This window comes from Erinaceus europaeus, chromosome 11 (genome assembly GCF_950295315.1).
Source record: "Erinaceus europaeus chromosome 11, mEriEur2.1, whole genome shotgun sequence".
NCBI lineage: Eukaryota > Metazoa > Chordata > Mammalia > Eulipotyphla > Erinaceidae > Erinaceus > Erinaceus europaeus.
In genome coordinates this window covers 528,512-540,948 of record NC_080172.1, presented here as the reverse complement: position 1 = coordinate 540,948, position 12,437 = coordinate 528,512, and the positions used below count along the sequence as shown (strand labels likewise).

At 45.4% G+C, this 12,437-nt stretch overlaps 1 protein-coding gene across 2 annotated transcripts in view; it reads right to left on the bottom strand.

The window, feature by feature from the left end:
* Positions 1-2,011: 2,011 nt before the first annotated feature.
* FCHO2 (FCH and mu domain containing endocytic adaptor 2) overlaps positions 2,012-12,437 on the bottom strand; it is a 103,165-nt gene continuing 92,739 nt past the window's right edge. The window contains exons 20-25 of one of the 2 annotated variants that reach the window (XM_060201034.1): positions 12,031-12,186; positions 11,558-11,690; positions 9,549-9,748; positions 7,397-7,461; positions 4,901-5,065; positions 2,012-4,405 (exon numbers count right to left, since the gene is read on the bottom strand). In XM_060201034.1, the coding sequence (XP_060057017.1) occupies positions 4,383-4,405; positions 4,901-5,065; positions 7,397-7,461; positions 9,549-9,748; positions 11,558-11,690; positions 12,031-12,186 (742 nt within the window). In that variant the 3' untranslated portion in view covers positions 2,012-4,382. Of the gene's footprint in view, positions 4,406-4,431; positions 4,581-4,900; positions 5,066-7,396; positions 7,462-9,548; positions 9,749-11,557; positions 11,691-12,030; positions 12,187-12,437 lie in introns of those variants that run through there. The other variant, XM_060201033.1, reaches the window with a different exon arrangement.

Sequence of the window (12,437 nt, the reverse complement as noted above, 5' to 3'; positions counted from 1 at the left end):
CATGTTACAGTGCACAAGGATCCAGGTTCAAGCCCCCAGCCCCCACCTGCAGGGGAAAGCTGTGTGAGTGGTGATGCAAGGCTGCAGGTGTCTGTCTCCCTCTTTATCCCAACCCCACTCTCTTGGTTTCTGGCTATCTCTATCCATTAAATACAGATAATTTAAAAAAACAGAAAAAAATAAAATAATTTTTTGAAAAAGACAAAAAATAAGAAATGAAGACACCATAGAAAGTTACATACATGAAGTCTGTAGACAGAAGCAAATGGGCAAAGAAGCAACACAAACACAAAATGGCCAGAAATAGAAGTAGAATGGTGCCAGTAGCCACCCTGGAGGGAGCTGCTGAAATACAGCAAAAGACATGGCGGTTGGGCGGCTGGCACCAAAAATGCCAGCATTCATCTATTCTGTATCTACAAGCAGCTCACAGCTAGACCAACAGGCCCGGAGTGAAAGGCTGGAGCTGAGACAATGGCAGAAACTGCTGTTCTGTCAGGTAAAATACTGTCCGTCAAAAAGGCAGTCAAAGACCAGGATGGACACCATTTAGTGATCGAAGGATCAATTCAATAAGAAGACGTGATATTACTGAAATAGATGCGGCCAACATAGGTGCACCCAGATATACAGAACAGGCAGCTGACCTCAAGAGGGCCCGGTCATCGGAGGGTGAGGGTCTTAGCACGCACTTACGGCAAGAGACAGAGCACCTGGGGGACAAGCAGAGCGGCCAGGATACAGGCCCCCCGGGAAGGACACTGCCATGCGTGAGGACCTGGGGAGGAAGCCTGGCCACAGCACAGGGGATCGGCACGGACGCTTCCCAAATCTTCCTCAGAGCGCAAGTGATCCAGCCCCGGCAGCTGCTCACCCCCTGGGAATCTAACCACACAGCTCAAAACACCCAGAGACCTGCACAGACCTATGTCCACCTGGAAGCAACCCAGAAGTCCAACACCAGATGAGGGGCTGAGACAGACGGGGTTTAGACACACGATGGAATCCTACTGTTGTCAGAAACGATGAGATGTGAACTGGAAGGGACGTGTTAAATGAGATAAGCCTAGGTGAGAAGGATGAACACCAGGTGATCCCACTGATAGACGGAACCTCAGAAGCACGGGAAGAAAAGAGAATGGGGTGGGGCTTGGCCTTCATGGGGCTTATTGCAGCAAAGCGAGACTCTGGACTAGAGGGAGGGGAGGGGAGGGGAGGGGAGGGGAGGGGAGGGGAGGGGAGGGGAGGGGAGGGGAGGGGAGGGGAGGGGAGGGGAGGCCCTGGGCACCAGTGGACTTCGTGGGGTTGGTGGTAGGAGTGGGGAGCAGAGAATTCCCTCTGGGAAAAGACTGCACCTGTGTGCTCTATCAATCATTATTTCTTCCAAATGGGATTTTAAAAGAGAGATCGTATTGTTCTGGGACAAAATGGATGGAACAATCAACCATTATGCTAAGTGAGATAAGTGGATAGATGAAAGACAAGTGTCAGCAGGATTGGGGAGACAACGTAATGGTGATGGAAGTGACTCTCACACCTGAGGCCCCAAGTACAACCCCCAGCCTCACCAAAACCACAGCTGAGTGGGGCTATGGTCTTTCTCCTGTCTCTTTCTCTCAAAATAAAATAACATAAAATATCCCTAAAAAAATGTTCAACTCATGGAAAAAATTTAAAAAGACAACTATGAGGCGGCTTTACTCATGTGATCAGACTTGACTTAGACCAAGCACACTGATCTGTGACAAGCAGCCGACCGTAAACTCAGACTTGTGAGAACCACAGTGGCTGTCTGAGGGAAGGTGAGGAGCAGGAGAGGGACTTTGGTGTCAGGTATGGCGAGCTGGACACACACGCAGGCCTGAAACTACCCCCTCAAGTCCTGTGATTCTGTAAGCTGATGTGAGTCCATCACAATTAAGTTCAGAACCAGTCACTAAATTTCTCTACTAACACCTATGACATAATCGTCACTATCCACAGAAAGACAAAGTCACACAAAACTAGAGGATAAATTATATATTACATGTTTATTAGGGGCAAAACTTGTGCATAAAATTTACATTTTATGAAAAATCAAAAATATTTACAAAATTTTGTAAGAAAAGATGTGCATTGTTCTAATTCAAAGCAGTAAGTAACAATCATGAAAGCTTACATTTGCCAGAGCCCTGTGCCTACAGACTGTTGGTTAGAGAAGAGGCAGCTACAAAGTTCATCACTGTACAGAAGCAAGAACCAGCTTGCTAAACACACTTCCCATGGAAGAACGACTGGTCTTTTGTACACCATTAGTGTATTTTTAAATGAAAAAAATCAATATAAACTCATATGGCTTCCAAACTGTACCCTACATCCGATACAAAGTTATGTGTCAACACTTGATATGAAGACTGTAGTAATTAAGAAAAGTGCAGAAGTTTACCCATCTCGCTTCTATTTGCATTTTAGATAATACTTGATTAAAAACAGGCATGGTGAGTATGATGGTGTCTGCAGTTCTGACGAGATCAGCTGCCCAATAAGAGTCATTTTACTGTACATCAGTCAGGATGAAGGGGTTACAGTTGGCATTCAAAGTGTACAGTGTGAGAATCAGACATTCTAATCTCACTATTCAGTTAAAATGAGTATTTTAGCAAACTGTCTTATGTATTACTTAAGTCTAAATTTAGAACTAGGGTCACACTGACTATATAGAAAGCACATGTCGTGTTATAAATATTGCTATGAAGTAGATCTGCTGCTGTCTTTACCATAGCAAGATGTGACAGAGATTTCTGGTAGGAGTCTTGTTCTCCGGAAAGTTTACCGGAACAAGTAGTGGTTCTATATAAATCACCATCTACAACACAAACTTGTTGCTTCCACTAGGCGAGAGATGTGCAGGACAACTTAATTTTTCCTTACAAATCAAAGTCCCGCGTGTAAATCACAGGATTCCATGCAACACATTTAGTTCCTTCAGTGAACAGCAACTGAAAACACGCTGTCAAGCGGAGGTCTTACGGTTTACTATCGGTTTAGAGGGTGTCCCACCCAGTCTCTCACTTCAGCAACTCCCCACACTGAGCATGCTTCAGCCAAGTATCCAAGGAGACGTAGAAACTCACCGTTTCTTCAGCCACGAAATGAAAACCAAAGGTAGTTCTGCTCTCTAGTGCCAAAACTAATCTCTTCTAAACGTGACCCTCACTGACGACTACAAACACCGTGCTCAGACTCAGCAAGCGAATGAGCACATCCCCAGTGATCAGCAGGCAAAAGGAAAAATTTAGAGTTAAGTACCAGTTACCAATTTATTACAGATTTCCAGAATTTGTTTCAAGAATTACATACTTTTGATGAAGTTAAAATCTGAGTATCTGAAAAAGCCCTGTCCCTATGAACTAGCCACTGGGTCTATTTCTCTGCCAGCAGCTACAGTGCGTCACACTAAGGACATGAGTCAGGGTTCTTTAGCATAAGTCCAATTCCAGCCCTGGAGGTATTTATAAAAAAATGCAGTTAATTATCTTATAAAAATGTTTGACCACTGTAAGATCCTGGACAGAAGACCCAGAATTTGAAGGGGAGTGAGGCACATTAATGAATGCAAATTGGATAGGCACACTTCTGGGTTTTGTTATTGTTTTAAAAGGCACACATTATGTAATTCATAGAAAAATAAATTAAATCTACAGCATTAATTCATCAAAAACAATCACAACTTCTATAAAGTTAATTGCAGAAGTAAATTTCTCTGCTGTCTTGCAAGCTTACTTTAAAACACATTGCACTTGAGGATTAAAACATATAAAACAGCACTTACACTTTATTAATATGTAGTGAGAATCAAATGACAGATTTTTGCATACAACTTGAGTTCTGGGCTGATTTATTCTATGGCACATAACTCAATCTGATCGAGTGTCCTGAATTAACATTAATCAAACTCAGCATTCACATTCTCTGCATTCACTCAGTATCAGACCTATGAAATTTCAAAACTATCTCTGACCTTAAAAATTTATGGAAAGCTAAGGTCTTTTGTGCTTGCCTTCCTGAAACTTCAGGCCTGGCGTTACACCATAACCACTGTTTCAACTTAGATATTGAAGATGATATAAAATTTCAGCCAAAAACTTCATTTTCCTAAGAATCTAAATAAATGTGCTTCCTGAATATTGCAGCTGGTCATTAACAGAGTTGAAACTCATTTCAGTACTATTTCTCTTAATGACTCACTTCAAAAGTGCAATTTAATAGTTGTAGACAGTTCTTAAACATGTCTAAGTTTCAAAGACATAATACAAGTTAGAATAGTGTTTGAAGCAAACAAACAAACAATGCAGAAAGGCAGGTCTGTACTCTCCTGTGAGTCAATCACCTTCCCGAGTCCATCAACAGTCAGCCAGATAGCGTCCTGGAACACACCAAGCAGACCTTTGCAGTTACAATTTCCAGTGAACTCAAGGAACTTTCCAGAACTCTAGTTTACATCAGTTCACAGGATGTTAGAATTGGGTCAGAGGCAGTCAGGGCTACTGACTGCAAGCGCTCCCTCACACAGGTGTATCTCCAAAAAGCTCTACCTTGTACTGAAAAGGCAAAGATAAACATTTCTGCTTTTCCATTACAAACTTCCTAAGAGTTATTTAGTAATTTTTTTTATCAGTGACTGAGTAAGATTTACGATCACAGGGGTACAATTCCACACAATCCCCACCACCAGAGTTCCCTGTCCCATCCCCTCCATTAGAAGCTTCCTATTCTTTGTCCTTCTGGGAGCAGGGACCCGGGATCATTATGGGGAGCACAGGGTGGGAGTTCTGGCTTCTGTAACTGCTTCTCCTACTTAGTGCCTTTTACAATCTAGATGATTCCGCTCCCACTGACGAGCATGAGCTCCCCGACTTACCGGTAGCAAAGCGCTTCTTGACTAAGGAGAGCCTGTAGCCAGTGCCTACCAGCTCAACACCAACTCCTGACAGAGTACTCCCCTCACTGAGAAACTGCACTGCAAGTGTGCTGGGCTTACTGGGTCCCTCTGAAAGGTCAAATTTTGCTCTGAGGGATCCAGAACCTGCAAGGGAAAGAATGAAGAAATTACACAGAAGAACACACATTTCACAGCAAAAAGAATGTACCATTCCTATGAGTAAACAGATAACTTCCCTGCTTCCAAGTCAAGAGTCTACTCAGTGAGTCTGAGTTTTCATGACATAAGCCCTCCTCTGCGCTTCTCTGACGTAAGCTGCACCTCCAGAGGCGTCAATCTTGTGGAATTCTACTGCTATCCATATGCTGAAGTCACTGAAAGCCAGCTCAGAGGAGAAGGAATCAAAGTAGCAATAAAATCCAAATGAAATGACTGCGGCCGAGTGATGGTGCCCCGATGGAGTGCGCGTGCTGTAATGTGTATGGACCCGGGTTCAAGCCCCCGGTCCCCACCTGCAGGGTTCCCCTTTGCGAGTGGTGAAGCAATGCTGCAACTGTCTTTGTCTCCCTCCCTCTCTATCACCCCCTACCACAGGGCCGTCCCTGTGGTAAACGGGTGTGATCACTCACTGGCCGCCAGGGCCGTCTCTGTGGTAAAAGGGGATGGCCAGTGAGTGATCACACCCATTTACCACAGGGTCGGCCCTGGCGGCCAGTGAGTGATCACACCCGTTTACCACAGGGACGGCCCTGGCGGCCAGTGAGTGATCACACCCGTTTACCACAGGGACGGCCCTGGCGGCCAGTGAGTGATCACACCCGTTTACCACAGGGACGGCCCTGGCGGCCAGTGAGTGATCACACCCGTTTACCACAGGGACGGCCCTGGCGGCCAGTGAGTGATCACACCCGTTTACCACAGGGTCGGCCCTGGCGGCCAGTGAGTGATCACACCCGTTTACCACAGGGACGGCCCTGGCGGCCAGTGAGTGATCACACCCGTTTACCACAGGGTTGGCCCTGGCGGCCAGTGAGTGATCACACCCGTTTACCACAGGGTCGGCCCTGGCGGCCAGTGAGTGATCACACCCGTTTACCACAGGGACAGCCCTGGCGGCCAGTGAGTGATCACACCCGTTTACCGTCAAGCAAACAGGCGCTGCCCAGGTGCTTTCTGACGCCACAGAGCTGTGACGAAGGCTGGGAAGAGTTCTCAGGAGCTGAGAGCACAGACGGTGGCGGGGTGGCTGCGTACTTCAGGCGCACGCCTGGTCTGCAGCTCCCGGACTTGGGTCAGAACCTCCTGAAGGCGACTAGGCGAATCACACCAGGTGCTAAGACCCCTTCCGTCTGCTCACACTGGCACAGGCGCCTAGCAGCAGGGAGGCAGCCCTCCACCGGTCTGTCTGGGGAACCCCCGACAGCAGTGCGGCCGGCACCGGAGCGGGAGTCTGCACACTCACGGCGACACTGAGTCCAGAGGACTCGCCGCGCCACCAGACCTGCCCTGTCGGGCAGGGTGGGGAAATGTAAGAAGCACACGGACGTGGTCCTGAGGCAGAAGTCCCTGTGAGCCAACTAAAAGGCCACTTCATGCTTTAAAGCTTCAAACACAACTTGAAAAACCACAAAGCCTACCTATTAGGAAAAGCTACACGAGATTAATCATTCAAAAGCAGGAAGGAGAACAACTTTCATTAAGGGAAATGGCAATTAAACACTGAATCGTCCCGGCAGACCGAGACCGAACTGGGTCAGGGAGACACCGGGACAGAGCCGCCTTGTCCACTGCCCTGGAGATGTCGAGACGCACGTTCAGCGAGGGGAGGCAACTTCCCAAAATAACAGCAAGCAACTGGAGGCTGCTGCTGGCTGATGTCAGGCACGGATCTGAGCACAAAGGGCTCTCGGCAAAACAGTGTTCTTATGCCCGCTAAGAGACTTAACATTTACTTTCTTGAGAAGGGGGGCGGGGAGACGGAGAGAAAGGAGGAGGGGAAGAGAGAGAGGGGAGAGGGGGAGCGAGAGAGAAGGAGGGAGGGAAGGAGGGGTACTATTCAGCTCTGACATGTGGCAGTGCTGAGGATTGAACATGGGACCTCTGGGGCCTCAGACACTAATAGTGACCCTCTCCCTGGCTCTGTCTAAAGCCTGGGAGTATCTACTGGGGACCAAGTGGACGGCAGGAACAGCATGGACTAGAGAGGTGTCCAGTCGGCTTACTGAGCTGATACAGAGCTGGGCCTGAAATTCACCGGGACGTCTTTCTTAACACCTGCGTGTTACAGGAAGAGCGTCTGTGTGACTATGAAGTGACAGTCAAGCAAACTCCTCTTCCAGGAAGAAGAGACGGATTCTCAATCTCAACCAGCCCACTCCTCCTTAAGCTACTGACTTCCACCTAGTGGTCAGCTCTGGAACTGTATGCATCAAAGTCCAATGCCCCCAGACCCATTCTCAGCCGCGCCACACTCACCTCCGTTTTCTGACTTCTCTGAGATTCCTGACAGTTTCCAAAGGGCTTTCATCTGTTCTGCATCCCTAGATTAAGAACAAGTAATCTTCACATTAAGCGTCTAGTGTGTATCTTATACATGCACAGGCATTCGATGACTATTAGTTGAAAGTGATAAAAATCTATCATGACTACAGATTAAAAGGCCAACTCATATCCCTGAGTTACCAAGAGAGTCAAATACAAAAATATCATTAAGTTTAAGTAAAACTTTACTCTTCAGAGAAATACTTACAAAAGAAAAGAGGAAGCCAGAATGAAAGCTTATTTTCTTTCTCCTTTTCTTTGTTTTTCTAACCAGAGCACTGCTCAGCTCTGGCGTACAGCTGTATGAAAGACTGAGCCTGGGAGAATGGCAGAAGGGCTTCCTTGGACAGTGCACTGCTCAGCCAAGTGTGAGACCCAGCTTCAAGCCCAGCCCCCAACACACTGAAAGACTGAACCTGGGGCCTCGGAGCCTCAGGCATGCACATTTTTGCATCACCACTATACCATCTCCTCTGCTCCAGAACAGGAGTTTAGAAAAGCAAATGATACGTCAGTTAAACCTAAGAAAATGTTCATTCCTCCTCTGGACTTCCTTAGCACCTATACTCAGCTCTCATTTTATGTCTTACTACACTTGATCATTAACTTCTAAAAATAAGAGCATTATCTGTATATTTTATCTACTTGAGGCTTAGTATTCTTATTTTCATTTTCATTTTTTGCTGTAGTAATACTTTTCCAAATTTCAAGTTTCTTGCTGAAAATGTCTGATGCAAATATAATTCTAGTGGTCCGGGAGGTGGTGCAGTGGATAAAGCGCTGGATTCTCAACCATAAGGTCCCAAATTCAATCCCCGGCAGCACATGTACCAGAGTGATGTCAGGTTCTTTCTCTCTCTGCCTGTATTTTTCATGAATAAATAAATAAATTCTTTAAATATAGCTCTTTTTCAGTTAATGGAAGCTGACCAGATTATGAATTCCTTACTTTCACTGGCCAGAGAAGAGATGGCTGCAGACGCTCACTGGTCGGGGAAAACATTTCAATTTTATTATCAGACTGTAACACTAATACCAAACAGTCTGCTATGTCAAGGGCCATGATCAAACCGAAAGCCACAGGCACCTAAATCTGACGTTCTACCAGCTGGAGCATTCCCCAGCGATAACATTAAAAATTTCCAGAACTTTTTATTCTTTGCCTCCAGAGTTGTCGTGGAGTTCTGCACCTGAATCATTTCTCAGGAGAACAGGACACTTTTTATAGAGAGAGTTTGTCCCCATCATCTGGGGCCCTAGTCAGGGAGTCCTGGGGTTCCCACACAGACATGATGGGCCTAGACCTCTAACAGACCCCTCTCTCCACTGCCACTGCCCGTCTCCATCAGAACAACACAATGGACCCCTCTGTGGGCCCATATAGGACCCTGCCCTCAGTGTGGACCAACAAGGGTGGGGAGTGTTCCATTCTCCTAAGGGAGGTTGGACAACATACTCTGCCTACCACGTGAGGAAGATGGGTCCTGAAATTAGTGCAGCCAAAACGGAGACCCCAAATTTTCATCTGCAATATTCTTGCCTTTAGGTTCATGATTAGTCAACAATTTGTTCTGCTTTATATCTAAAGTCTTTTTCAGCCACCAGGTTCCAGATGTTACCATGATGCCAGCCTGACTTCCCTGGGTAGACGACCCCACCATGTGTCCTGGAGCCCCACCTCCCCAGTTCCCTTCCCCACTAGGGAAAGAGAGAGACAGGCTGGGAGTGTGGATCGACTTGTCAGCGCCCACGTTAGCGGGGAAGCAATTACAGAAGCCAGACCTCCCACCTTCTGCACCCCACAATGACCCTCGGTCCATACTCCCAGAGGGATAAACAATAGGAAAACTTTCAAAGGAGGAGATGGGATACAGAGCTCTGGTGGTAGGAATTATACCTCTCTTATCCCATGGTCTTGTCAGTGTTTCCATTTTATAAGTAAAATTTTTTTAAAAACTGATAAACCATCCTCACTCTAGCAATTCCGATTCTACTTTTTCAGTTAACTAATCTAAAGGCAAATGCTTTGGCTGACAATCCCGGGGCACGTCGGTGAGGCCGTCAGCAGTCATTAGCAGCCACTTACCATAATGCAGGTGGGAGGGACTGCATGTTCACCACTCCTCCATCCACCGGGACAGCCACCTGTATGTTGGACAAGGCACTCGGTGCTGCCATCGCCTCGGGGTTGTACTTATAATCCACTCTCACATCAGTGGTGCCGGTGGCACATTTCCAATATGTTGCAAGATTTAAAGGAGTGGACTGAATACCATTTGATGACACCTTGAGAGAAAAAAATACTCGTGTTTTTGGACCCTGAAAATTAAGTAACAAGTCATACTGATACCTGTGGAGATGACATACTGGACCTGAGGCCAGAGAAGCAGAAGCAGTGCCCGGGGGAGGCCTGCTGCTGGGGAGGGAGAGCCTTAGAGCTTGGGTCTGGACGCTTTTGAATCTTGTCTAGACCGGACTGTCCTCTGGCTCCCAGTGCAGAGAATCTGACACATCGGCTTCGCGCAAGGCCCACAAGTCAGCATGTTATCAGGCAAGTACTGACACATGTAACAATTGATTATTTCATGCAGAATTCAAAGATTCTTTGTAATTATCAAAAGTTGAGGGGAAAAGTATCTTGCAGACACCTATTACTGGGGAGATGGGAGGTTATACCTCCTACCAGCAACTGTACTGCAAACCACTGAAACCAATAAAGGGGGAGAGACTTGCGAGGTGTGTGACAGTGCTCTAAGTGGGTCACATGCAGCAAACCTGGAATGAGGATTCATCCAGCTTACAGTGTTTAACTGCACTCTCGGGAATGCTTAGTCGTCCCCCAGCTTACAGTGCTTAACTGCACTCTCATGAATGCTTAGTCACCCCCCCAGCTTTATCCTGTTACCCCAAAACCATCTGCTGGGTTAATCATCATTTTCACAGTGTCCTCAAATCTGCACTGTCATATATTTTTGTTACTTTTAAATCTATTTCTGAATGTTCTGATCTGTTCTGTTTATCTATTATGTGTCTTTCAAACTATTTTAATATGGTCATATGAGAATTAGTTTTCTCTGTAAAGTGAATATATCATTTAAAATTATTGTTTAAAACACTTGTTATTTATCTAAGTTTTACTTCTTGAGAGTTCTTGAAAATGACAGTTGTAAATTAATTTTTTTAAAAAGGAAAATGACAGTTGTAACTAAAAATCTATCAAATTTAACTGGTCTGATCAGGGTTACATTAAATTTATCAGTTACTTCAGAAACATCTAAGTTGTTCACACGAGTCTTCCTTTGAATGAAGTGTTTCTAGCTATATTCAAGTCTATAGAAATCATTCCTTTCTGATTATTTAATGTTTAATTTTTTTCTAGACATCTTGTTTATTAATGAGGAACCCAGGTAGAGAGATAGAAAACCAGACATCACTGCCATGCACTGGTACATGCACTGCCAGAAACTAAATTCAGGACGTCATGCTTGAAAGTCTACTATGTTACCTCCTGGACCACTGACTAGTTCTTAAACTTGTTGGTATTTTCCTGACGTGGTTATTCTGAGAGGTACTGCCACATATTATGTTAATGTATATTAATATATCTAGTTTGCTACATCTATATAAATTACTAAGTGGGGCTAGGGAAACACTACTGGAACCTCCTTCCCTGTTACCCAAGTCTAAGCCTGGGTAGAAAGGCATCAGCCTTCCCCACTGAACTCTCTCACTAGGTCTGACTTTCCAGTATTCATTACTGCTTATTTTGTTCTCTTGCCTGGTTGCATTAGCACATACAGAAAAGTCTGATCTACTAAGAATAATGGCTGTCCCTCCCTGACCATAGCTAATGTAGCTATCTACTTGTCACGACGTATGCTGTTGTTTTTCAGGTCAAGAACACACTCACACATCTGCATTTTAATAAAGAATAGATCACTCAGTATTTTAATAAAGAATAGATGGTGGATTTGGATGAAGTACTCAGAACCTTCAGATTTCTGGAATAAGTCTCAGCCTCGACATGCAGCCCAAGTGCGGGTTTACGGGACATGTCAGTATTCTCATTTAGGATTTTTACAACACTGTACTCACCTGATACTTCAATACATCCACGTTATAGTAAGAAGCAGCTGGATTTTGCTCTGAGAGTTTCTTGAGGTAGACGGTAACTGCTTGCATGTTCATCCAAAAATCTTTCGTGTTAGAACCACACTGTGATGGGTCACTGCGTGTTTAAGAAACACTTTTGTTACTCACTTGACTTTTCCGTATTCGTTGTCTCTCTATAGCACTTTGATGGCCTGGGATTGGGCCGTAGAAATGAACCAAAAGACGAGATGAAGGGAAGCTAACAGATAAAGACTGGGCCCCAGAGAAAGCCTCAAAGACTGAGAATGTAGGAAGAAAGAGTCATCTGTGACGACCATCAGCACCCAAACCAAAAAGACAATATAAGCTGTTTAATCACAGTAGATATGGGCGTTGTCTTCAAATTCAGTTATTATTTCAAAGAGGGAAATATTCTTAACAAGGAGTTACACCCTTGAACTAAGAGGTCCACAAACCTGAACACAAGCTGCGCGTTTGGAAGGATCTGCTCTAGCCTGCTGATGTGTTTCACCCGGAAGCACAGGACAGCAGGACACGGGTTGCCAGTAAAGACCTTAATGACCCCACTGGGAAAGGAAATGGTCATGTCACCTGTGATCTTCACGATACACCTGAAATTGAGGATTTAGGGAAAGTCAAAATATGATGTGGAATCTTTGTTTACAGCACACTGGCTTTAAAAAGGAACACACGCACACCCCTCTATCATAATTACGGCTGCTTTTTTCAATTCAGTTATGAAATGAGCCTATGTGACATGGCATGCTCACTCAGCGTCATCTTTCCCTAGAGTGGACTTTAAACACAAACACAAGTACACCAACAGCGCCTCTTGACTCGTCTGCTAAAGTCACGCCCCGGC